A 27,380-nucleotide genomic window follows, 5' to 3' on the forward strand; every position below is an offset into this window, starting at 1 on the left:
CAGATGTTGTAGCTCTCCTTGTTCTTTTAGGGGGGAGGTAGGGAGGGGGCAAGGGATGGCAGTCAGTAGCTAACAGCTTCCTAGAGTGTATCTTCCTTCATGAGGTTTATCTTCTGTGCAGGGCTGGCTGTTTGTGGTGGCTGGTAAGTCACATACTTTATGGTACTTCAGCAAAGCTTTCGAGCTCCTTGACAACTTGCTTTAGGTAGAGGTAGCTTTTTATATGTCTCAGGCAACTGAGATCACCTTCTTGAACAAGCATCTGAATCTGGTCATCATTTTCTTGTTTAATTAAAGTTACTTTATGGTAAACTGTTATCATAGCAGGCGGTGTATTTGTGAGGGTGAAACTGGTCGGGTTTTTTTACACTGTATCTCTCCTGCAGCCAGACTGTTGATCTCCTCATGCAAGAGTCAGGATGTCGTTTAGAACATCCTTCAGCTACCAAATTCCGCAATCATGTCATGGAAGGAGAATGGGATAAGGTAACGTAGGGCTTATAGGACTGTATTAACCACTGTTGAAATTTATAGTATCTATGAGAGAATTCAAAATTCATCCTCCTCATATATTTTTTTTTCTCTTATGCCGATTTCTGCAGGCTGAGAACGACCTGAATGAACTTAAGGCCTTAGTGCATTCTCCGCATGCAATTGTGGTAAGAGGCACACTTGAACTCTTTCAGAGCTGTGTAGTTGGACTAATTGTAGTGGTGTAATCTTTCACTATGGAGTTGGTTGTCCATAGTTCTTGTTTTCTCTTTTTTGTTTACTTTAAGCTGCTTGCATGCTATCTCAAACGTCATACTAATCTGAACTTTTTTTAATTCTGTTGTAGAATGTGAGATAGGCAGCCCTGAAGTATTGAGGCTGAGATTTGGTGTACTGAATGTTAAAACTCTATTAAATGTTCCTAACTGATAAAATATAAATCCTGTCACAGTCCTAAAATAGGTCAGTTTCTGTAGAAACTGCCTATGTTGAATACTAATTTCAACCTTGAAATACTTCTCACAATCTCTGTGTTTATAGGAGTTAGGTTTTCTTGAGGGAAGAGAAGTTTAGAAATAAAATGCACTGATACTAATGTGGAGTTGGCATTGTAGTAGCGCATTACAAGAATATAGAGGCTGCTATAGACCATGAACAATACTGTTGCTTTTCCAGATGGCTTTTAAAGAGCAAATGCATTTGTATTGCTGTTTGGGATTTTATTTAGAGCTTTTTCTCTTTGGGTGGCTTTTTTTAAAAAAAAAGATAAACCTAGAAATAGAAGGTTGGTGGATCCTGTGACTTGACACTACAATATGTGTTGTTATGATTTCAGTTGCTCTGAGTAAAGTGTTTCTTGTTTTGATTTTTGGATCTCAAGATATAAATCATCACTTGGCTCTTCAAAGAGCTTGTTCTCTTGTTGTAAAACGTTTATTTTAATGAGATGAAGTTACAACAGCTATGGTCACTTGGGAAGCAAACTGTATCAAGGCTTTTTGAAGTGTCTGTGACTGTAAACAATGAGGAATCAGCTGATGGCTGCTTAGTTCCACTTCTAGCTGATTCATTTGTTGTCAAGACAATTTCCTGTCTGGTGGGGGAGGGAGAGAAAGAGAGAACAGGAAATGAAGTAGGAAAAACAGATGTTTAACAAAACATCAGAGGGTACTTGACAGAAGTTTACATTTGGTTCTATTAGTTGGGTCAAAGCTTAGCACCTCTTAATTAGACCGACCAGTAGTTCACTTTCTCTTTTGTCAAAGACCTGAAGGAGTTGAGAATATTGCATGCAGCTTTCGAACAGTTTGTGTAGCCTGCAAGTATGGAACTGCTATATTGGAATATCAATGGTCATTTGAAACAAATTTTCTCATGTTTTTGACTTCTGAAGTTACAAAGTTTGTCTGTAGTATCAAATGTTTTGCAAGAGATTTAATTGCATTTCAACATTGTAGTCTTTGGAGACCTCAGTTTGAGAAAAAATAATGTTTTCCTTCTGTTGTTCTGAAGGGCTACAAAAGCATTCTCTAATATTGATATCTTAACTGGTTCCATAAAGCTTGGTGCAGTAAAAACACTTTGTTTAAACTGAACTTTACCTGAACCAATATTAACTGTTTTCTTTTTAAAGTTGATCTCCTTTATATTAACTTGATAATAATTTAAAACAGGTAACAGTTTTGAATGTCTTGCATGTGTAAGACAGCATTATTTGCAAGGATAAGTTGAGCTTGTGTGCATGGAGTTTCCTCCTCCCTCCCTGTCCAGCTTTTGTGCACATGGTTGAGGTTCTGGGTGGGTATTAGTGCTGGGAAGTTAGAGAAAGGTCATGACAGGTAAGGAGGGATGCTTTATGCTCTTTAGGTATTCCCCACTGCAGAAAAGTCAGAGCTAATGAAGGTGATAAATGTCTTGATCAGGAAAAGTCCAAACAAGGTGCTGCTGCAGGTAGCTCTTTAAAAATAGAAAATTGGATTTTGAGTTTCCTGACTTGTGACTCACACTATGTGACTAGATGTTTTAAAAATGTGTGCATACAAGAAGAATGGCTGCCTAAAAATTTAGATGACACAGGGAGTATTTAACTAAGTAGGGTGTGTGTTCTGTGGTTTGTTTTTGGTTTGTGGTTTGGGTGGGTTTGTTTTGGTTTTTTTTTCCTTACAGTTAATATGGACAAAATAACCAGGATACATAGTTGCTCTTGAAATGTCTGGTCAGTGAAGGGAGATGCATATGTATTAAAAAAATCCTACTTGTGTTTAATTTCGTGATTTCTGCAAAGTGCTTTAAGTTCTATGGGTGAAAACACTAAATATGAAGGAGCTGATGTCAATTTTTAAAGCTTTGATGCAGTGTGTTGGTATTGGGGGGAGGAGGGTGTGGCAGCACACAGGACAGTTTGCTGTTTCTATTTGTGTTAACACAGCTGAGTGCTGTACAGTATGTGATTAGTCATGTTTGCTTTTCCAGCGTATCAGATACAGCTGTCTTAGAAAATCTGTAGGAAAACTTTATAATTGAATTAAGCATGATGTTTTTCCTTCAGCAACAGTTAGAAAATACCAACTTCAAGCCAGCCTGAGATTTTGCTTACTTTGGGGCTGCTCAAGCATGTGATGGCATCTGTTTTGGGTACTTAATTGCACCTAGGCAGAAACTTTGGGATTATTCCTCTACAGTCATCTAGAAAATACCTTCAGATTGTTCTCTTTACTTATTCCAGAGGTATACAGCCTGCAGCAGGCAATACAATCTAAAAGTGAGTTAAATATTATCATTTGAGTAAAGTGCTCCACCTGCCTGCATGGTGTCCCTCTTGCTACCAGCATTAAGGGCAGTTCCCTACTGGAGTTAATTACTCCCTGTGTGGTAGGACGTGGTGTGGTTGAAGCCTCATTAAATTCCTTGCTGAATTCTGTAGAGCACAATGTTTTCTGCCCTTTACATATCAGGGCATTTAAGTTTTGCATTGTTTTTAAGTGCTTTCATCAGTGTTTTACAAAACTATCACCGTAAAAGACTACAGGATGAAGAAAACTGAGGTCTTAGTTCTGCAGGCTGTAAGTAGATAGCTACTGTGTTGAGTTTGTTTTGAAACATCTGCTGATAATTTCACCATGTATTTTAGTTACCTATTTAATTTCAAAGAGCAGTTGTTTCAGCAATGTTTACTTATTTTGGACTCCTAGTACATTAGTAAAACTCTTGTGGAGCTTGTTAAGATATGCAGGTTGAAAATAACCCCAAAATCTAGACATAAAATTAGCTTATTTTGCATTTTGCTCATTAAACTTCTGAAGATTCACTGCTGCTTCCAGTTACTGATCAGAATGGCCCAATTTCTTGCCTGTGGCAGTATGCTTGTCCTGTTCCTTTCACAGCTTTGTTTGCTGAGGTTTTCACCTTTGGGTATGTAGTGATGGTGAGTTATGGTACCTGCCAGACTTCCTAGAATTTAGGATTCTGGAAGGAGCTTTCCTACTAACAGGACAAAGAAGGAGTACAGTACTAAGCATTCATGTTAGTAATCCAAGGCTGTAGTTTGAAGAAAGAAAAATGCTAATAGTGCATACATTGAAACAAACAAACAAAATCCTGTAAATCTGTTAACTCTTAGTTTTGCCCCAGGGTAATCAGAGTTCAATTGACACTTAATAGCTTGTAGAAACAACAAAGTAATGCACTTTATCCTCATCCTTTCTGTAGAGGTGAAAGACAGGATGAGGTATAATAACTGAACAAAACCAGGCAGACTGCAGTGCTGACACTTGGATTGGACTTTTCCAGGAGTCCATCAGGGTGGGGAATCTTGGCAATAAGCTAAGCAGTGGTGGTGTCTGAATTTTAAATTGTTCAGCAGTCATGAGTGTAATGATGTTGAATTTCCTTTGCAAACACTGAGATGATAACAAATCCCAGGCACTTGTGTTACTTTGGTATGATTTTCATAATGGTCATTTTGATTTCCCTTCTTTGTAAGGCACCTAAAAAACAAATGGAGAAAGAATAAGCTTCTTAATCAGCAGAGTTTGTGCTTTTGCTATATTTTAAACAGTTCTCATTCCTTCTAGAAGAGGTTGTTTCTAAAAGAGATGGTGTACCCAAAATGGTCTTGGGTTTTGTAGAAGGTGGTGTTGGGAGAAATTAGAAGTACTATTAGGAGGGTGTAAAGGAGTTGACAGAAATTTATTTGCCAGCAAAGTCTGTAATTGCACAGAAATAAGGAGACAGTGTCTCAATGTTAAAAAATAACCTGCAGTGTAATATTACTGGAGTGTGACTCTTGCCTCAAGGAAATTCATGCCATTGTTTGAGTATGCTGTAGGGCAAGTTTGGAGCAGTTATCAAAATAGCTTAGTAATTCAATTTAATTTCCCCATCAAGACTTTAGTCCCTGCCCTCTGCTGTTGATAAGTTACTATTTCAAGTTGCTTATCTCTTCTTCTAATTCTCCATTATGGGAACACTAGATTGCTGCATGAAATGTATAATACTTGTTTTTCTGGGGGCCTTTATATTCCTAATATGCCTAAGTCACACATGGCACTGATGGCCTCTTTTTTTTTTTAAGCCATACTTTCTAGGCTAGAAGTCGAAATTACACCTCTTTGGCCACAGCATTCTGTGTGGTATTCCTGTAATGCTTTCATGGAATTGCTGGGACTGATGTTGTAAAACCCATATTACAGGGTTTTTCTGCTCTTTTTACTTTTTCCTCTAATAAAATGAAATTAATGTTCGAAGTCCTGAAAGTAAGGAGGGAGAAAAGGTAGGTTATCACATTTAATGGAAATATAAATTACATATTATGTGAAGTGGATGGAGAAGGAAGATAGGGAGGGATTACAATTTTCATTACAAATAAATATCAGCCTGTTTTTTATCTGGTGGTGATCATCAGTGTGAGGTGACCAAAAGCAGTGAAATATAGTGTGTGTCTGCTACCTGGGCATTTCCATGTATCCTGGAGAGCATGTGCACAGCTGGTGGAGGAAGTTCTTATCCCTCCTGCTGCTGGTATATAAGCAAACAGCGTGGGGTCTGCTGGCCTGCTGCATGGAGCCAAGCTCTGGGCTTGTAAGTAATTGGGATATCTTTCATTTGGTTTTTCACATGTCAGAACATCGAAAAAAGTTGTCTCACCTTGAAGAACTGTACAGTAATGGTCTAATAATTCCAAATTCAAATAAACTAAAGAGCTGGATTGGGAGTGCAATACAGGTTTGCCTGTCAGATACAGGACAGCAGAGCACTACAGACAAGTTTGAACATAAATCATCTTTACTGTGTCATGTTTTATGCTTCACAAAGCTGTGTGGTAAGTTAATAGCACTGTATGTGGAAACTTCATTCTTTTGAAGAGCTGAGTGTCTCTGGAAATGGAAATGCTTAATGATTTAACTTTGAATTTAACATCAAGTGAGCCTTAAACTTTCATGTGAGCTTTAATAGGACAGGAACATCTTAAACTTCCTGATTATCCCTCTACTTAAGGAGGCTGGCAGTGTGTTTGAAACTAAGTAAACATTGACCAAATATGAGCATGAAAATAGTGAGGTGCCTGAAGTCTGATGAAAGCGAAGGAAACTGGTGATTGAACTGGTGGTGTGTTCATTAGGAAAGCAAATGTAGTTTGTTGCACTTTATCTCCAGCCTGTGTCTTACCAGTTTGTCTAAGCATGAACATTTTCCTCATTTTCCTCTTCAACCTGGTGAGTTTTGTGGACTAAACCTGTCATTTCTGGTAGCAGTAAAGAATGTGTACAAACACAAAATACTTGATTTCATCCAGAAACAACAAACTGTGTTTGTACTAAATTACTATTAGAAATTTTAATATAGTAACTTAATGCCTAATTTTTATTTTTTTTACCCACAGATATTTGTTAGAATAGCAGGCTTGATTTTTTTCTTTTTTTTTTTTAAGAAAACAACCCAAAACTGTAAAAGTGAAAAAACACTATGAAATAACAGCACTTAATTCAGAATGTTGAAGTGACTCCTAAATATAGGAAACTGTTTTTTTCTGTAATCCTGAAACATGTCCAAGTAAACATGGAACTACAAAAAAAAAAAAAAAACCAAAAAACCAAAACCTCAGGCAGTGTCAGTTTGTTACTGTTTTATGTTATGGAGCTATGCAAACAATTTATGTCAACACCTATGTAAGCAGTGTGAGAACTTGATGAGTTGCCCTGTTGTGTTCTGTGCTGTCATGCAGTCTTAAATATGTGAATAGCTGATTTGGGGCCCTTTTCTTGATAGAATGTTTCACTGGAAAACCTGAGTAATGCAGGGTTTGAAAGATGATGACTAAAGAGAGAGCAGGTGAAAATGGGAACAATTGCAGGGGAGATCTGAGGAATGAGATAGGAACTACTTGGAGCCCCATCAGGCAGGGAAGAAATTCATGGATAGCTTAATTGCTGCAATGTTGTTGAAAAGCAACAAAAGAAATTGAGTAATGAAACATTACTTAGAGCTGTCTTTCTGAAGGGCATAGTAGAATGGTTTCTACTGTTCTGTTTAGGCTCAAACGTTTTCTGAAACTTCAGTCAACCTTTTTCCCCTGACTGCTGCTTTCTGTCATGTCAGAGGATGAAGTTTTTGCTGCTGCAGCAGAAGTACCTGGAATACCTGGAGGATGGCAAGGTCCTGGAGGCACTTCAGGTTCTACGCTGTGAACTGACGCCTCTGAAATATAACACAGAACGCATTCATGTCCTCAGTGGGTAAGTGTTTGCACTTTGAGAGCTCTTGCTGAGATGTTTTTTAAGGAATTCTGTAGCTTTTGATAGCTGATGTTGTGAAGACTCAAGCTGTATTAAAGCTACTATCCTGGTGGATAATAGGCTGTACTGAGATGTGATAAAATGCTGAGTAAAGAATGCTGTTCAGTAGACAGTATTTTGTTTCAGATGCTTGAAAACAACCTGATGGTGTTTTACTCTAATAACTACTAGAACCCAAATTAAAACATATGTATGGTTTTCTGATCTTGAGAATTATTAGCCAGTTACCTTAAAATTTAATTGAGTATAATCTGGTTTGTTCTTAGATGAAAATAAGACAATTCTACCATCCTAAAATTGCTTGTGCTTTGTTTTCTTTTTGTATGGGCAGTTTGCAGACATTTGTTCAGAAGACATGTGTTTGTGTGAAATAGTTCCCTGCCTTTTTCCCTGTTGGTCTCAAGCTCAACTTACCTGTTCCCAGTTCATTAAAAATGTTATGATCTGTATCATGCTTAAAAGTGAAAAGAATGATTCCAAAAAGACTTGGTCTGTTGGTGTATGTGCCCTTTTGAAACAGGTACCTGATGTGTAGCCATGCAGAAGACTTGCGTGCAAAAGCAGAGTGGGAAGGGAAAGGAACAGCTTCCAGATCTAAACTTTTGGACAAACTCCAGAGTAAGATGTTCTAGTGTTTAGAATTTCTTCTCATCTCTGTTAAATCCAGTATAACTTACACATCCCAGGGAACTGACTGTGTTTGTTGGTTGGTTGGTTGGATTTTTGTATTTCTTGGTTCATGGGGATACCTTTAGGTGCGTTTACCCTTTGGTCTTCTGTACTTTAGCTTTTGCTGTCTCTGATAAATTGTAATAAGAATTGTTACTTCTTAGCTCTGCTGCATGCAGTAGTGATATACCTTGGTGATTAAATGTGTGGTTTAGGGAGGGGGGGGTGTGTGTGTTATAAATGCCTGCCACAGTGAGTGGTGGAAGCTAAGTGTGGCCTATCACCTGTAGTGATACTGGTGCTGGGTGATAGTGGTCTCATACTTTGCTCTGGGTTATGGTTTCTCCTCTCTCTTGTGGCTGTTGTAGTACTCTGGACCAAAGTTATAAAACCCATTCTTTATTATTTTCATAATGCTGATAGAGAATTCCTTAAAGGAACCCAGCTGATGGTGTTGTTATGCAACATTATAGATTTTGTGAAATACTGAATTTTGAGTTAGCTTGTGTAAATGGTGCTTGTTGCCTGGGACAATGCACTCTACAACAACAAATACCTTGCATACAGCTCTGCTTCCCAGAAGTTCATGCTTCTAATTCCAGGTGTAGAGCTGTACATTCAAATTCAACAAGCTACGTGCTATTATTTACTAAGGTCTCTTCCAAAACCATTCAAATCAAAGTATGCTCTTACTTGTAACTTGCATTTGAGAAGTCTTTTTTTTTCTTCATTTGTTTATTTTTTCTTCCTAATTCCTCTGAAGCCTACCTGCCCCCATCAGTGATGCTTCCTCCGAGGCGTTTACAGAACCTGCTGCGCCAGGCTGTGGAACTCCAACGGGACCGGTGCCTATATCACAACACCAAACTCGACAGCAACCTCGACTCTGTCTCGCTGCTAATAGATCACGTTTGTAGTAGGTAAGGAACCTTCCTGACTCCTGAGATGGGCAGTCTTTTCTTGGTCTTTTAAAATAATCTGATGGTCAGAAATGTGAGGACTGTTCTGAGCTGGTTTAACAGGATTTTGCTGGGAAAAAGGAATTCTTGCTAAATGAGCGGTGGAGGTGGGGAGTAAAGGAGGTGTGTAGAGGAGATTTTGGTAGCTGGATGTGGGGTAATGGGATCAGACTGAAGGTTAAAAATTTTAATCAGATTGGTGTAAAAAGAAGATACTGCTATGCTAATCCATAGCCACTTGTTTCCAGTCTATTTATTCATCAACACAGGATTGCTGTTTTTCCACTGGAGATTCAGTGGTGTGTTGCTTACCCAGACTCTGTCTTCAAGGATACAGAAAGCCTGCTGAAGCATGGTTGTATGAACTCAACTTTCAGCTGTAACTTTGGGTGGACACAGGTGCTTTTAGACACAAAGGTTAAGACAGAGGAGAAATGTACAGTGGAGTTTTCTGAGTTATATAATATATAACATGAATAGTAAAAAGAACTATTTTCTCAGATTTGTAAGGTAGTAAGAATTGAGTGTCTCTTATACCTTTGTATTGGCTCTTCAGACTGTCTGGATAACTTTTTTTTTGGTGACAAAATGGTGGCTGCTTCTGAACCTTCAAAATGCAATACTCTTAATAGACATGGAACCGGAAGGTGTTTGTTTTTAACAAATGGCTGACTTGAGCAGTTTTTCCTCATCCAGCAAAACTTGGCTAAGGACCTAAAACTCAGTGTAGCTTTTATGGAAAACTGCTGTGCTGTGCATGGTGGATTAAGGGAATAAGGGCTGTATGGGATATCCTTATATATTTGTCCATGTAACAGGCTAACACTTGGGCTTTCAGGGGAATAGTTTCCAGTTAAGGTTAGTTCCTCTGAGGAAGTTAATTAAGAACTGATAAACTTGATTATAGAAATTTTCTGAACTCAGCTGCTTTGGCTTGTATTCTTGGGTTACTTTGAGTCGGTTTTTAAAGATGCAGACTTCCACAGTACTTTGCTGTAGCCATCTTAAGGTTAGAAAATTACTGTCTTTGGCACTTCATATATTCAAGTAGTCTTTTAGCTGGCAATTTGGCTGCATTGCATTGTTTCAGCAGTTGTAGGTGTGTGTGCAGACATTTGAATGTTGCCCATTTTAAGAGCTATTGGAAATGATCATGTACTGGTATTGTGGCTTCCCTCCTTCAGAAGTGAGTCTTAAAATCAGACTACCTAGAAGAGATTTAACCTTTACACAAGTCCATGAGTAGTATTGGCAGTTGTGCAACAGATTTGATATTACTAATCAAATCCCAAGGAGCATTCCAGTTCACTGTGAAGAGCTTGATTTACTGAAGCCAGGCTACAGAGAGCCAGATAGAAAAGGCACTATATGCAACAAACTTGAGTTTGAATTTCCCCCACCTGAATCTATTTGCTGACATAGAAGTTTGGGTTTTTTGTTTTGTTGGTTCTTTTTTTTTGGCTAAAGTAGTACTTCCTAAATTTGCATATTTGCTGTTTATATACGTAGATACTCATGGCTACTGTAATAACAAGAACCCCAACCAAAAAGGTACCCAAAAATCCACTTAAAAGCATGGCTTCCCTTCTGTCCTCATCCTACTGTAGCTGCCTGTTGCAGGGGTCTGGCTCCAGTTTGTAGTGTGCTGTACTGCTGCCATTCTTGGGCATAGTGGGGTCAGTTAGGCAGTGGAAGCCAAATTTTGATGAAGGTGACAGGAGTAACAGTAGTCTAAAAGCTTAGACAGTTCAAGTCCTGTGTTATTTAATTGATGGAACACTGATAAGTTTCCCTTTTTTTAGTTGGAACTAATCCCTTTTGGACTTATGGCAATATTTTGGTTAAGCATGCTTAAATTGCACTGACAGGCAAAATGATTTTTAACTCTAAAACTCACTTGGTAAGAGTGGGAGATATAAATGAAGCACTACTGGGAGTGAAGGTGAAGGATTTCATGTTATTGTGCCAGAGATTTTGATAGCAGAGATTTTGATAGCAGACAGTTGATGTTCTTGGGAATGATGATTTTTGGTTTTGAGAACCTTCAGCCTAGTTGGGTGTGTTGGGGTTTTTTGTTCATTTGCCTTTTTTGTTTTCTTTGCTGAGGAATAAATCTTTCATTGTATGTACAGGGAACAAAAAGGTAGCTATTTAGTGTTTTTTTTCTATAGTTTTGAACTTGTGTAGATATAACAACAGTAAACTTTATTAGGTGCTTTATCTCAGTAAGTGAATGACATAATTCAGGTGTTTTGTGCTGAACAGAGCAATTTGTAATGAAACACTTCAAAAAAGATCAAGAAAAACCTTTGAGCTTCAGTAATATCTAATTACCAAAACCAGAAGCTGTTAAGACAACTGGTTCCTGGTTTCTTGTTTCAAGACTGCTGCTATTTCCTTCCACAGCCAGGTTATTTAATGTGGCTTTGCTATCTGTGAAGTCAAACTTGCTGAGTTCTGTTTCACTAGTTAGGTGAAGAGGACTTTTTGTGGAAGCACAATGATCCAGCTGAGTTGTGAGCAACATAATTCAGTATTGGGATGTGTCTGCAGCAGCCCTAATAGCTGTGTCACCCCTTTTAGGAACTAAAAGTATCTTACTATGAAAATGGTGTGCTCCAGCATTATCCTGCTTGCTTTTCATGTCTGCAAAACCTTGGCTGCTTTTCTTAAGCTTTAAGATGGAAGAGCTGTTGTTCCACAGAGTATTATTTTGAAATGAAATGTGCTGAAAAGACTTTCCAGGGACACAGCATGCCCCTTGTACTTTGTGTGAATTAGGGATGCAGCCTCACCTCCTAGGGCAAGTTGCTGTTCAGAGCAAAACCATTAATTTATAACAATATGGCTAAATAATAATGAAACACTGCTCCTGTAGGTGCACATCTCTGTGTGAGGACTTGCCTGCTTCTCTCTAGACTTGAAGGGAAGCAAAGTCTTCTTTTATGGGTGGGGCTTTTTTTACCTTGGGTTCAGTGTTCTTCCAGGGGCAGCCAGGCAGTTCCTGGTCAGCTGAAAGCTGAAGCAGAACACACTTGTGTTTCTCTGTAAACAAGTAAGTATAGACATACCCAAGGAAGCCAAATATAGATATATAGATACATATATATGTACATTTTATCTTTCTCTACCATAAGAGTGGAAATGAGACTGTGTGGTTGTTCAATGCTCCTTGATAGCCTTGAAGCACAGACTAGGAAGCCTCTTCTAATAAAAGAAAATGCACTGAGAGGGTGCAGACACTGTGTGAAGCAGAACTTTTTCCAGCTCCAGGGAAGAGGTAGTTTGTTAGGTGTCTGTCAGCCTGGCTGCTGCCAAACTGTATTTGTAAATATTAATGTGAAGGAAGTAAGTTTTCTGTCTAAATTAATTGGGGGGGCTGTTTAGCTTTTGGTGGGTGGATTGTGATGTGTTTTTGTTGTTTTTTGATTGGTTTTTTTGAGCCAGTTTTATCTGCAGTGTTAAATACAACTGTACATTCAAGGGCACCATCATTCCCTTAGTGTCACTGTGTCCCATCAGAGTTGTGTTGCCCCCTTGCACTGGGTGCTGTAAAAACTCAGCCTAAGACTAAACCACTTCAGCATCTCTGCAGCTGAAGAAAGTGTGTCTGTGGTTAGATTCTTCTAGTGCATCTGAGCAATGAACTTGTACCTCTTGCAGTATTATTTCAAAATAAAGACATCTGCTGTAAAAGCCTATATTTATTTTATCTTAGCTCTGAAATCCTTATTTGAGAGCTTGTAGGCAAGATTTAAATCAAATAAAAATTGTCTCCAGTTCTCACCTAACTTAATAATTTGACTGTTAGCTTTGTTTTAGTGTGTAACTAGAATATTAAATATTGGCTCTAGAGGAACGTTTGAATCTTCTTCAGTAGTTTATAGTATAATATTTTGTTTGATAAACTCAGCATTTTATGAAATAGTTTAAATTTTGTGAGGGAGAACTGTTCAAGCTGAAAGCTCAATGGTATCTAGCTAGTTATGCTTAGATATTGTATGTGGTACTCTGCAAAGGTGAAAAATGACAAAACAAAGGCAAAGAAACATGTAGTTTATTGCAAGGTCACATTCAGGAAAAGAAGGTTCTATGTAAGAATAATTTCTTAGCAAGATATAGCTAAGTGAGTTAGATACCTAGAAAAACCTCATGAGTGAAAACATTGCATCTGTGGTTCAAAGAGACCTATGCTATAGTATTTTCTATACAGTAGAAAATGATTTGTAATAAACTGTTGCACTCCTGATGAGGTCAGTTTAATTCCAAGTTACATGAAAGAATAACAAATTATGTAGGTGAAATAAGAACAGTTCTATGTTCTTATGGTTAATTATGATGACTTAATGGTGTGAGCTTGTTGCCAGGCAAGACACTTCATTCTGTACTTACTGAGGCAGCTGTTAATAGAGGGGGTTTCTAAGTTGTCTGGCCTTGCACTTAAATAAGGTGTTTGTTTGACTGTTTTTTTTTAATAGCTTGACTTACAAGAAAGCAGTAAGATTTTTTTTTCAAATGTGTGACTTTATCCCTTTGTTTTCCCAGGAAACAGTTCCCCTGCTATACCCAGCAGATCCTAACGGAGCACTGTAACGAAGTGTGGTTCTGTAAATTCTCCAACGACGGCACGAAATTAGCAACAGGATCTAAGGACACAACTGTCATTATATGGCAGGTTGATCCAGTAAGTGTGAAAATGGAATGAACTTGTCTTGCCCTTTCAGCTTTCTCCTGCTAGGATGGTGTGATTTTTGTAGGACAGGCTGACATGTACTGTAGCCCTGTTACATCCCATTTCCTGGGATTTAAGTCTTGTAAATCTCATAGCAGTAGGATATTTCATACATCTTTCCTACACGTATCTATTGGTACATAAATAAAGTAGTTGATTGGTGACTCTAAACCTGTTTTGACTTGTAGAAGTGATTATGAAAGTATGTCCATATATTTCGTAATAATGGAAGAATGGGAATAAACTTGAACATACACACACAGCATTTGAAGTTGCTAATGCTTGTGAAACTCTATCAGAAATAAGATCCTTATGGTTTTTTAACCACACTGCTGCAGGCTGGTATGTGAGGTGGAAAATGAAAAGTTTCTGCAGTTCCATACTGGTATTCAGTGGGGTTTGAATCTGAGTTTCTTTTCTTTCACTTCAGGTTAGGAAGCCATATAATCTGAGTCGTTTTTCCTGTTAAAATGATGGGAGGACTTGAAAACCCCATTCCATGTGCATAAATGTTATGTAGCCCTAGAACTAACAGCAGGCACCATGGGTTTTTCAGGCATAAGACTGCTGTGGTTTGTGTCTTACTTTGGGCCAAGAGCTGCATAGCAGCAAAGCTGACTTCTGTTATTTAGTTTGGAAATTATCTGTGATTTGTTTGTTGGTTTTGTTTTAGTTTTGTATTTTTTAACAGAGTAATTTAGGTGAATTAAGGATCAGACATTTTTTGCTGTCATTGTTTAACTTGTCAGTTGACTTAAGATGCACATCTTCCTTCTATATTGATGGGTTTTAATACTAAACATGTTGATTAGTACATCTTAAAGTGAATTGTTAGCTAATAGCTGCTTAGTAAAAGCACATAAATGTTTTGTGATTGTTTAGACTAAGCCTTTTGACCAAAGGTTGCCAAAGAATGAAAATCTCTTAAAAATAGTTAGTGGGAAAGTGGTTTTGTAGAGTTTTATTGGTTTGTCTCCTTTTTGGGTGCTTTAAAAAAATTGCAATGCTTTCAAGCAGGTGGATACTTAAATAGCATTATGCCACATCAAGCGATTCATATTTGCCAGGGCATGCTTCTCACATTTCCTGTAGCAGTTGACAAGGTCTTTTGACCCATAAATTTAATGTGATTTTCAAGGCTGTAGGCATACAGAATTATTCTAATATGTTTGCATAAACTACGTGGAAACAAACGTCCAGCAATGTCTGGGCAAGTGGTGGGAGAGCCCTGTTTTAAATGAACAGCGTTTGATTTTTCCACACACACTTAACATGTGTAAGAATCCTTCATTTCTCCTTTTCTTTCTTCATTGCCCCTCTTGAAATGTAAGTACACTGCTCTAATGTGTTTCCTTACTTTCATACCTTGAATTTCTTACTCTTTTCTAAGACCCAGCCATGTCTAGACTGTCTTAACCTATGTTTCTGTTGTCGTTTCCATGTGCTAATTTCAAAGCTCTAAGGGAGGCTCAGCAGCATTAAATAGTGTCTTGAGTTGACTAGGTTTGTGTGGGCTGCATTGTTTGACTGTCAGGAAGTGTGGCAGAACCTCTGTGGAGCACAAAGGATGAGCGCACTGTGCATCACCTTGTCTCACATGCATCTTTGTTAAGAGTTCTCCTTTAACAGGCTCCTTAAAAAAATCCCTTCTGCAATTTCTGAAAACTGTTGACAGGTTTTTGGTGTTTCAGCCAAGGAGCTCAGCTACTGCAGACTTGAGTTGATGCCTGAATAGTTGCTTGTCATACACGACCGAAATTTGGGAAGCTGTATGTAAGGGATAGAAGTGCTGAGATTTCTTTTGGTGGTGGGTGGGAGGCAGGTTGACTACATTTGGGGATGTTTGCCTGAAATACCACTGCCTGCTGTTTTAGAGCATGGTATAGCAGCTTTATGGTATTTGGGGGGAAGTATGAGAGCAGTATGGAAGATAGTAACAGCCCCAGAGTGCTATCATTAGAAGAGGAATATTTTATGTATCTTGTTCCTCATGAGTTTCAAATATGCTGAAGTGACAGGCTACTTTAATCCTGTTGTAAAAAAAAAGTGTCTGTTCTAGACAAGCTCCAGAATGTGAGATGATGTCAGATATGACTCAATTTCCTTGAAAATCGCTTCAGCTACGGACACAGCAGTGTCTAATGCAGTCCCGGAATAATGATTAGAATGGAAAAGGGGTCTTGAGGAGGTCCATTCATTTGCCCCTCTTTCTCTGCACTCTGGAGATTATTTTTAGCTCACTTTCTTTTGAGGAATTTACTTTTTCTAGCCAGCAGAACCCCCAGTGCTGCAGGCTGGCTGAGAGTCACCAAATCCCTCACAGCTGATCTCAGGAAACAATCCTGTGTGTCACTCTGCCTCTGGCCTTTCTCTTCAGAATCAAGAAGTGCTCTGTTGATTAATACTGAAAAAAAAAGAGAGAAGGGACAATTAGAGAAATCAAGCTAGATTTTCAAATTAGTCATGCTTTTTGAAAAAAAATGTGGAGATATAAGCATCTGCCATGCATGGAAAAAAACAGGGGAGGGTGGGTAGAGGGAGGACAATTTGATTGCCCTTTCCAAGAGGCTTCAAAATAATTATTGTCAGTGTTTTAGCAAGCTCTGTTCTACTTGTGTATCTGCTGTTCCCAAGAATCAGTGCTAATACTGTACTGAAGCATGTTTCTGTATTTAGGAAGCCAGTGTGTGGTTGTTTCACAGTATCTAGCTGTACTATTTATTTTTACAAGCTTCTTGAAAAGTCAAGTTCCTCTGACGAGGCAGCAGTAAAACAGTTGTAATATAGAGATGATACAAGATGCTGCATGTGCCAAGTATGCTTCATTCACTAAATCTGGCAGAAAGCAGCTTGCTGTAGGCAATGCTTCTGAAATAAGAACACCTCTCAAGGAAGATTTTAAAAATATCTTTCTGTAAATCTCCTTCCTTGAGCAGCGCACACAAGATGCATGCAAGTTTATAAAAATATTGGCACTTGAAGGTTTTCCCTTGTCAGCAGCTGTGGAGGTTTTAGTTCTCTATTTAACCAGAACAGGTTTCCAACATGTCTTTACTTTTAAGAAAGCAACTTAATCCTGTGAAATACAGATGATAGTACTTTCATATTCCAGTAGATGTAGAAAAACTTGACTCTACAGAAATCTTCTGTACTAAGGCAAGTATAATGTAATGTCAAACTTTGTACTCAGTGGTATTTCTTGAGTTTTATGTTCAGAATCACAGAACATTGGAACAAAAACACCTGTGAGCGTTCTTGTTTTGAAGGTTGAAGTTAGGCGCTTTCATTTTCTGGCCCTGTAAACTGTTAAAACTCTCATGCTGTAGATGGATGCTGTGGAAGTGTGAAATGTGGTGGGAGTTGATTTGCAGTGTCTCAAGAACACCTCTCTTGTTCCAGGACACTCACCAGCTAAAACTCCTTAAGACGTTAGAGGGTCACGCGTACGGCGTCTCCTACATTGCCTGGAGTCCAGATGACAACTACCTTGTTGCCTGTGGCCCAGATGATTGTTCTGAGCTTTGGCTCTGGAATGTACAAGTAAGTGGTGGCTAAGAGTGAAAAAGAAAACTCTGTGCTGATTTTGTTTCAATATCTAAATTCCTTCCTGAAAGAAGGAATCGCTGCAGGCTTGTGCCAAGGTGGGAGTGTAAAGAAGAGATGCTGATCTCGCTGCCCTCCTCTCAGTTTGAAAAAATAATTATGGCAGCTTGCAAATGCTCTTTGCACTTTGGACAGAACTGAAATTGGAGTTCAAGTCTAAGTGTCTGGGACTGTGCAGCAATTCTTGTGTGGGTGGTTACTATCCATTCTGAGAAGGGATGGCATAAATGCATAGGATGTCAGAGAGCTCCTGAAGAGAAGGACAGCAAATGAATCAAGAGAAGCAGACGGCAGAAGTATCACTGAAGGGAAGCAGTTGCTCATTGATGATTTTTACAAGTAGGAAAAGTAAAAGATGCAAACTGTTCTGCTTCATGTAACCCTCCCAGTGATGTCAGTGAAAGAGGCTTCAATTTACGATTTCAGAACTTCAGTTTTCCATCAGGCACTTGGGCATTTTGCCATTCCCTCCATGAATTTGAAAATCACTTTCTGCTGTTGAATTTTATGGGCACTTGAGTTGATATAAAAGCTTCCCTTGCCTTGGTTGAGAGCTGTATAGACTTCCTTGTGCTGCCTTGGACTCTGAACTAATGTAGTTTCCTAAAACAAAAACGTTGCCTTTCTTCACCCTTGGAACACTTTTCTTCTGTTTAATTGACTAAATTGGCTCAGTGAGCAGCACTGCTGACAATGCCACTCATTGGTGTTCTGTCTTGTGAAACGGTGGCTTTATAGGCATGAAAGCTAAATTTTGGCATGGAGAGCTTCAGCTCAAGGAGGAAAACATTCTAACTACTGTGATATTCCTAACTTCTTACTAAAATATATTTTGTCACCTTTTTTCTTCTAGTTTCTCCCTGCTTCCTTTCTTTCAGTGTTTTGGGTTTTTTTCATTTGATAGTGCTTGTCACTCTCTTGGCTTGTTCCTATGATTTCTTTTCATTCCACTCAAAATCTTTTAGCTGCCTGTCTTGGCTTGTTCCTATGATTTCATTCCACTCAAAATCTTTTAGCTGTCTGACACACCAACTATTCCATCTCTCTTGATTTCAGAGACAAAAGAAATTGTCCCAAATCAAGTCCAAATTCCCTGGATATGCTAAAGTAGTTCTGCCTTTTCATTGCATTATTCATAAGTATGTCTTGCTTTTTAATAAATGTATGCACCTCCAAACTATTCTTGTCAGATAAAATTACCAGTGCCTTTTTGGAAAATGGTTCTGGTGTAAGGCCCTGCTGCCTTTGTTTATTTTCCAGACTGGGGAGCTGAGGACAAAGATGAGCCAGTCTCATGAAGACAGTTTAACAAGTGTGGCCTGGAATCCTGATGGGAAGCGTTTTGTAACGGGAGGGCAGCGTGGACAGTTCTATCAGTGTGTAAGTGCTCTGCAGCTGTCCCTTTGAAAGCAAAGCAAAGAATTAAAAGCTTGGTCATTGCTTTTTTGGGTTTTGTAGATGTGTACACTAAAGGTTCTGATCCTTTGCAATTCAAAGAAGCAATACATTAATGCAGATATTTCAGCAGCACTTCTGTATGGAGCAGTTTGAAGGGTTTGAGCATCTTTGACCTGCCTCAAGGAGGATTTGTGGTCTGGAATTTTTTTTCTTAGCTGCTTCAGAAAAAAACATTCATAAAAAGCACTACCTTTGCCTACAAGTGTTTTTATTCCACAGAATTTTGACTCCATCTTTCTTAGTTTTTGCATGCAGTCTTTGTTTAGTGAAAATAGATGTGAAACCCTGATTACTTGACTAGAGCTGGTTTGGTGTGGTGGTCCACAGTTTCACCACATTCTTGATTATTTTTTCAACTGGTTCCCAGAATAATAATATTAATAATGTAGTATGCAGACCTCACTGTGAAGATCAGCTCAGTGATGGTGTGCAGGTGGCATGAGAAAGTGACAGAAGGGATTCTCAGCTCTCCAGGGTGGATTCCTACAAAAGCCCTTGGTTAAGACAACCAACTCCTAATTCATTAGGTCCTACCTTGTGAAGGGTAAGATTGCTTTCTGTAGCAATTGTCTGAATAGAAAGGGAAAAACATTTTTGTGTCACAGCTCCTCGAAAACCTGAGACTAATGGTTAAATGTTTGGTTTTTTTTTTTTTTTCCTTCTGCTCAGGATTTAGATGGTAATCTCCTTGACTCCTGGGAAGGGGTGAGAGTACAATGCCTTTGGTGCTTGAGTGATGGGAAAACTGTTCTAGCGTCGGACACACACCAGCGAATTCGGGGCTACAACTTCGAGGATCTCACAGACAGGAACATGTAACTGCCTCTCTCTTTGGTTCTGAATTCCTGCTTCCTAGTGGCAGTTGTGGGGGACAGGATGGGAAATAAGTTGTTAGATATTCTCAATATTAAAAGATGGGACAAGAATTAGTGAGCAAGTTTCAGCAAGCAGCATTTGATCAAATATTAGAAATAACTTCCTGAGCACTGAAGTAGGTTTCTGGTGGATGTTTTGGCATTTCTGTCATCAGGAGTACTTGTAGTCCTCTCAATTCTTGACATATTTTAGTAGATTCTGCCTTGAATTTAGGAGTTGAGGTCTGGAGTACTTTTTGGTCTTGCTGTTTGGCCTAACTATAAACAAGTATTGCAGACCTGGTTATACTGGTTTCTAGAGTCATACCTTATTTCAGATTTGGAACTGTTTTTCCCTGATCATACTGCAGAGACAGGACATGCCTGTTGTTTTGATGTTGCATTATTATCTGCTTATCTTGACTCTCATGTGTTATCATTTCAGAGTACAAGAGGATCACCCTATTATGTCGTTTACTATTTCAAAAAATGGCCGTTTAGCTTTGTTAAATGTAGCAACTCAGGTGAGTTGGGCATGTTGAAAGGAAATGGAAATAAATCTGCTTGCAGCTGCTACCTGTTTTTAAATATTTTGATGTGAGTTGGAATGTTTGAGATTAACTAGTTGTATATTGTGTAATATGAAGGCTTTAATATTCATAAATACAGCATGGAATTAATTCTCTGACAAGAAGGCAATCCTATTCTTGAGACCTGATTTTTTTTTTGACTGATTTATAGTTAAGAGTTTCATATTGGGAAATATGTACAATTAAATGTTATTATCTGGCTGTTGCATTGAGAAGCCAGTACAGCAAGAACTGTGGCACATTACACTGATTTTATTTATTCTATTTCTGCTTTTGAAATCTTGGGTAAAAATAAAGCTTTCAGAGTAGAAGGGACCTACAGTGGAAGTTTAGTTTAATAATTTGATTCATCTTTACTTTTTTCACCCACTAACAGTATCAAAGTTGGCTCTAAAGTAGTGCACTTCCGTGGCTAATTCTTTTTCATTGTTCAGAAGAATGCTATTAATAATACTTAATGATAAAATAACATTCTTTAAATTTCTTATTTCCAGGGAGTTCACTTATGGGACTTACAAGACAGAGTTTTAGTGAGAAAGTATCAAGGTGTTACACAAGGATTTTACACAATTCACTCGTGTTTTGGAGGTCATAATGAAGATTTCATTGCGAGTGGCAGTGAAGGTAACACCATTCTCCTTTGTGCAGAAAACTGGAACACTGTATCCTTCCTATACCTTCATCTTATAGATGACAGTTGCTAACAACAACATTATAAAAGCAAACCAAGTGGCTCATGAAATAAATTTGAGGCTTGCTGGGATTGTGGCGTACTTCAAGAAGTAATTGTGGGCTGGCAGACAGAATCTTCTGAGAGGATGGCAGAGGTAGAACACATTAATGACTCTTTTGTGTTCCTCCTCTACAGCAAAAGCATCTGCACAGTTTTAATTAGAAGTGGGTGGGGTGTTCTTGAGGATTTTTTTTTTTTGTGGTGTGATATTTAGACTTCTGGTTTGAATAAAATGTACTTCTGGGGAATAACAGCTTCATTTGCCTGTTGAAGATAACAGGTGTGGTGAGGTTATTTTAATTTCCATAGAATCATTTTAATTACAGACAGAGTAGTCTCAAATTAGGCAGTTGTTGACGTAGTCTGGTAGAGTTTCTTGGTGATTGAAGGCTTTGAAGTATGTTTCTATTCAGCTGTCTGTGGCAAGAGTAGAAATTGTTAAAAGCTTATGTGTTGAATTGGTTTGGTTTTGTCATTGGTGTAGTGCCATCACCTGCCATGGAGGTCACTTTGAATTCAAGCTTATGCAGGGCCAAAAATTACACTTGTAATATGTAAACAAATTACTGTGACTACTGTGTAACTCACAGTTCTTAGGAAACAAGGTTGGCCAAGGCATTTCTTACTCTGTTTTTGGAAAATATGAAATATATCTAAAATAAAATCAAGTTTCCCTCTCTGACTATATCCAGTGGAATATGACTGAAGGACAGCACCTCCAGTCCTCCAATCCAGTGTGAACCTTTTTTCCATGACTGGACAAGCTTCTTTGTGTGAGACCTGAGTGCCTGAAAGTTCAGGATTTAGCCATAACTGTGTGCAGGTGTAGATACTACAGTGTACCAGTCATTTTTGTCTCCCAGTTTATTGACTTTGATTGTTTAAAAACCACTGTAGTTGAAACTGGCAGTAAGGAACTGATGGGTTCTTAGGTTTGAACTGTCTGAAACTGTCACCTTAAAGTAGTTGATCACATTGTCATAACCTCTTAAAACATCTTGTCAGGTTAGGTAGGGGTTTTCCTGGCAATTGCATCCAAAGTAAGAAAATAGAGGTCTCTCTCAGAGGGGAATTGACTGCTGCCTTGAGGTAGCTGTCTTGTTTTTTCCAGACCAAAGCACTGGTTTGTCTTTAGGCTTTGGTTACCTGACAGAGCAGAAGCTTGTGTGTCTAGTGTGTGAATTGTGTTGTTTGGTGAATGGCATGGATGCGCAGTCCCCTTGAAATCCTAAGTGGAATGGAAGCACAGCCAGGACATTTGCATCAGCACAAGAACATGTGAAGGTGGTACCTCAAATGAGCTGGTTCAGCACAGGACAGGGGAGTTACCACGTAGGAAAAAGCCTTGAGGCTTCTCTAGCAGGAAGGTCAGAGAGCAAGTTTGTTTTATAAGGGGCTGGGAGGAGGAATAGAGGAAGATTGGTTTGTTTGCTGAGCCTTCAGTGGCATCTATGTGAAAACCTTTCAGATAGATCAAAATAATTTCATTTGGTTTCTAGAGCCCAATACTAGGCTTTTGTGTAATACTAGCAATACACATTTGTCCAGTTTGTGTAACTCTGTTTGGAATATTCCACAGACAATCCTAGACAGGTAAACCCACAGACTTCTTACAGCCTGCTGGTCTAAAGCTGGGAAAACCCCCCCTCCTTCTCCCCACCCCCATTTATTCTTAAATATGGTTGGTTATAAAGAATGACTCTTCTCTAAACAGTGCAGTAGAGTGTCTAACCAGTCCCCTAGTCTATTTCTATCAAGTTGCTAGAGGTAATTAAAAGCTTCCTATCACAAAATAGGATGTGCAGGGTTTATTTGCATCTACTTCAATATGTACAAATTGATGTCTTTAAATACCACACAGTAATTGGTTGTCAAAGATAGCAATAGCTCACAGTTTGAGCCATTAAGCTTTAGCACTCCCTCATTTGCTCTGTTTGCACTTTCTCTGGAGTGTTACAGGTTTTTAGTATTAAGATGTTTTTCATAAACTATAGAGCTGTGATCTTATCTGGTACTCATCAACAGGAGGTGGTTATAAATATTCTTAGTACTCGTGACTTTATAATGCATTTACTAATTTGCAAATACAATTATTTGAGGGGGAGAAAAAAAATGTGCAAGTCTTCCTTTTGAATAAGATTTTAATTACAGGTATGGAGTTGTAGAGTAGTTTAGTTTCTCTTTTTACCCTTGTATTGACTTATTTGCATTACAGTCAAACATTTTGCTTCAAACACCAAGTGTGGTAGAGTTGCAGGTGTTAATGGAAGGGCTTTGCCTGCGTGTGGTGGTGTTTGCAGGGGTCTCAGGATGAGGGAAGAGATGAGGATCTGACTCTGTTTCAGAAGGCTGATTTATTATTTTATTATATATATTATATTAAAACTATACTAAAAGAATAGAAAAAAGGATTTCATCAGAAGGCTTGAAAGGAATGCAATGATAATAAAATCTTGTGACTGACCAGAGAGTCTGAGACAGCTGCACTATGATTGGCTATTAATTAGAAACAACCACATGAGACTAATCACCTATTGCATTCCACAGCAGCAGATTAACCATTGTTTACATTTTGTTTCTGAGGCCTCTGGGCTTCTCAGGAGAAAAAATCTTAAGGAAAGGATTTTTCATAAAACATGTCCGTGACACCTGCGTTCTTTTGATCACTTTTAAAAGCAAAATTTTGTTAGTGCCGTTCCACACCAGAGACTGGAGTTTTAATGAGAGCAGGTGTGAGGGTGTGTGCAGAGCAGTGCTGCTCAGGCTGCTGTCCCTGTGTTTGGCTCAGATCACAAGGTGTACATCTGGCACAAGCGCAGCGAGCTGCCCATCGCCGAGCTGACGGGCCACACGCGCACGGTGAACTGCGTCAGCTGGAACCCCCAGCTCCCGGCCATGATGGCCAGCGCCTCCGACGACGGCACCGTCAGGATATGGGGACCAGCGCCTTTCGTAGACAACCAGGATATTGAAGGTAAATAAAAAGAAAAAAGGCCTTACTGAAAAATTAGTCACTGCTTTGTTTGGTTTTTTCTAGTGTGTGATCAGTGGTTTTTATCCGAGTTACTCGTTTTGTGTACAGCCGGTATTTCCAACATTGTTCTGACATGGCCCTGTAGAAAACTGTGGTGTCACTAAGAGCCTAGAATTATGTTAACTTATTTATGCAGGCTATATTAACTTATTTATCCATAAAAACCTTGCTTTCAATGCTTAGGTTTAGTAATATACAATGTTATTAAAATTTAAACAGTGCATTCTAACCACACTGCAAATTGAGTAATGGTATTGGAATGGTTACAAAAGGAATTTAAACAGAATTTAGACAGAGTGTAAAGTTTTACCCTAGGGAACCTGTACAAAATTGTATCTTTACTAACCATCAGTAACCACATGTGTCCAGGGGAAAGAGAGAGAATGCTCATTTTTTTGCTGCCAAAATGCACCCAGGTGTTCCCAGCCTTTCTTGCCTCCCCCAGATTGTTAAGGAGGTGACTGCTGGGGAGTTGTTGTACACTTTATATGCTTCTGTCATTACGTATTCAACCTTGCAGTAAGAATTTAGAGGAGACATTGAAATGATACATGTATATCCTATTGCCACAGAACCTCATGGATGTGACACCAAGGGGAACCTGGGCAAAGTAATCAAAGAGAAATCCATTAAGTGCTGGTAGATAAGTAAACGCCTCTAGTTCAGAATGTCCCTTAGGTAAAAATGGCTGAAAGTTGGAAGGTTGTTAGGAGGAAGAATTACCTCTTCTCCCTGCTCCAGTGCTTTGATACATGTGCTTCTAGTCTTGGACTAGGTGGACCAGCCTGGCTAATCTGTAAGACCTGGAGTGCCCCCATAAGGAGTCAGAGCCTGTCCTCCAACTGGTTTTACTCATGGCTTTGTTGTTTGGTTTTCTCCAGTGAGCTGCTTGCTCACTCTTTCTTAGTTCCTCCAGAAAATGAACCAGTAAGTGCCATCAAAACCAAACCAACCACAAATGGATTTCTCACAGCAGTGCTTTCACAAGAGGTGTAGGTGCACAGAATACTTAACCACTTAGGAATCCTAAATGGGTAGTGACAAGACAGCTCTGTCCTTAGCACACTCCCCATGAACTTGTATGTAAATGTGTGTTACGTCTTTTTGGAAGATGCTTTTTGAGTACCCACACCTAACATGCTAAAATAATTTCTAGATTGTTACGAATGATTTTATCTAAAATAAGTAATTTTTAAGCATGGAATTTAGCTACAGTACAAGATCCATTAACTAGTGCATGTTCAGTTAAAATTTATGTAAATAGATTGTATTAATTACCTTATGATAGAAATATGAACTGTTGCTAAGATCTTCAAGCTGTGATTTCTTTCTCTCTCTCTATGTTTTTGTTTTTGCTCAGAGGAATGCAGTAGCATGGATAGTTGATGGCGAATTTGGAGCAGACGACTTCAGTTTAACTTAATTAGTCGTATTTTAAATGGCTTGGGATTTGGTGCAAACAAACATGATTGATAGCTGGACAGACATGCTCGTCATGAAAAAAGAACCATTTCTGAAGCCCAGTTGGGGCCAAACATTTACCACCTTTGCTTCATAGTAACCAGTCGAGATGAAGCACGTCTTTAGAACTTTGTTGGACACCGTGTTGAAATTACCCCCCCATCGGTTGTGAAGAACTGTGCTACATTCAGGCTAACCATTGAACTCAGTATATATATTTTTCCCTCCTGCCTTTTTGTCTGGCAGGCTACTGTTCTTGTTGCTCTTCTGTGTAATGAAGTTTAAATGCTTGTTTGGAACACTTTATTTAACAGTTTAGAAGGCTTGATAGAAAGAGTGCTTTAGTCTGAAGAGTATACATTGGATAGGAAAGTATTTCCTTCTCTTGTTTCTCAAGTCTCTCTCCGCCTTACTTAGCTTGAGATCTTTGCAGCTTGGTTCATGGATTCTAGCCTTGCCCGTTGCGCAGTATATCTATCAATTGAGAGGATAAACCAATGAACTATGTCAAAAGCACTCTCAGTATCACATTTGACAAAAAGTTTTGTACTTTTCACATAGCTCGTTGCCCTGCAAAGGGGTTAACAGCACAATTTTTTAAAAATAAATTATTTATAGGATTAAAATGACTTCATTTGTATACATTTGGAATTAAAACAATGCAAGAAGTGTCGTGAAACACGGTATCACTGATGCTTTTCTGGAGTGGCCTGAGACCCAATCAAAAGCAGTGGCTGGAAGGAGATTTGTGTAGGCAGTAAAGCTTGTTTCAGATGGAGGAATTCACTGTCCATCTTAACAGTTAAGCTGTATTAGCTAGGAAAAAAGGCATTCAGACTGCACCACCAGTCTAAAAGCTGAAACAAGAAGAGGTCTTTTGGTTTTTTTAATTACAGAAATATATGCAACAATGCTGGTGTAAAAGGTAGACTACACTTTGAGGGAAGAATGTGTTGAAAGAGTCCTTTCTTCACAAAGTCAACACTTTGTATAAGTAATTTACATACAAATCATAATTAAACACTTGTATTATGATGGAAATTTTTTCTTTATTTGATGAACAGGGGTGGACAGATTTCATTGTTGAGAATATACTTTTAAGTTTGCAGATTTAAATGCCTCTCCCAGACCTTGTTGCAAGCTGGTGCTGTGAACATCTTGACACATCTAGGAATAGTTCCACTAATGTCCCATATTAAGAGAAAGCAAACATTTATAGTTTAAATATTTATTCTTTTTGACATAAACAGATGGCCTGGCATCTCTGTGCTTCTGCACTACACACAAATCCATTATGGGATGGCACTGGATTCCCTTTTGCCACCTTGGGTGGAAAGGTAGTGTTGGTACTGCTGCAAAGTAAAGAAGGAGCAGGGAAGGGCATGCCACCAGAGTCCTGTGAGCAGAAGTGTGGACTTCATCCTTTCATGAGATAATGATTTAGTGTCCTTATTAGTCACGTGTGGAAGAAGGGTGGGGGAAGGTTTGCTGGGATTCCTGGGAAGAGAGGTGTAGCCACTCTGAATGGGAGTGTGGTGTTTCCCAGAAAAACAAAGGTTAGCAGGTTAGACATTTTTTTTCTTTTAGATTCCAGCCATCCAGTGGTGTGTGTTTGTCTTGCCTTGTGTGCAAACTTAAGCATGAGTTAAGATTCTGATACTGTGGTTGAAACCAGCCCCAAATCTGACATATGAGTCTTCTAATACCTCCAAAACCAGGTAGGAACTTAATGTTCAGCCTTAAAACTAAGGTGAATGCTTTGATAGCAATTACTGTTTCACAGCACTGAAAATACACATGTAAACTTAAGATTATACATCAGTTCCTTCTTCCTTTAATCAGTTCTGGAGGAAGCTCTTTATTTCCCTTCCTAGTTCAAAAAGTGCAAGATGAGTCAGGCCTGTGGCCTTAATGTTGCAGGAAAACAGACAAGTTCCCATGGTCGTATTTGAGTAAGTTAAACCTTGGGGTTTAAGGAAAAAATAATAACCTAAATTGTAA

The 27,380-nt window shown here is 38.7% G+C and overlaps 1 protein-coding gene across 1 annotated transcript; it reads left to right on the plus strand.

Moving 5' to 3' along the window:
- Positions 1–388: 388 nt before the first annotated feature.
- On the plus strand, positions 389–26,420 carry WDR26 (WD repeat domain 26). Its single transcript, XM_014309483.2, has 13 exons — positions 389–486; positions 603–659; positions 7,090–7,226; positions 7,807–7,904; positions 8,719–8,875; positions 13,460–13,598; positions 17,046–17,186; positions 18,510–18,629; positions 19,377–19,522; positions 20,007–20,085; positions 20,646–20,775; positions 23,673–23,858; positions 25,279–26,420. The coding sequence occupies exons 1-13, from the start codon at positions 406–408 to the stop codon at positions 25,302–25,304; spliced, it is 1,497 nt and encodes a 498-aa protein (XP_014164958.1). The 5' UTR covers positions 389–405; the 3' UTR covers positions 25,305–26,420.
- Positions 26,421–27,380: the final 960 nt, after the last annotated feature.

This window comes from Geospiza fortis, unplaced genomic scaffold, assembly GCF_000277835.1.
Source record: "Geospiza fortis unplaced genomic scaffold, GeoFor_1.0 scaffold88, whole genome shotgun sequence".
NCBI lineage: Eukaryota > Metazoa > Chordata > Aves > Passeriformes > Thraupidae > Geospiza > Geospiza fortis.

Excerpts from the sequence above, each read along its gene's own strand:
- WDR26 (XM_014309483.2), top strand. The coding sequence starts at position 406 with ATGCAAGAGTCAGGATGTCGTTTAGAACATCCTTCAGCTACCAAATTC. Across the intron at positions 7,905-8,718 it reads ACTTTTGGACAAACTCCAGA|CCTACCTGCCCCCATCAGTG; the intron begins GTAAGATGTTCT and ends ATTCCTCTGAAG. Across the intron at positions 17,187-18,509 it reads TTTGGCTCTGGAATGTACAA|ACTGGGGAGCTGAGGACAAA; the intron begins GTAAGTGGTGGC and ends TTTATTTTCCAG.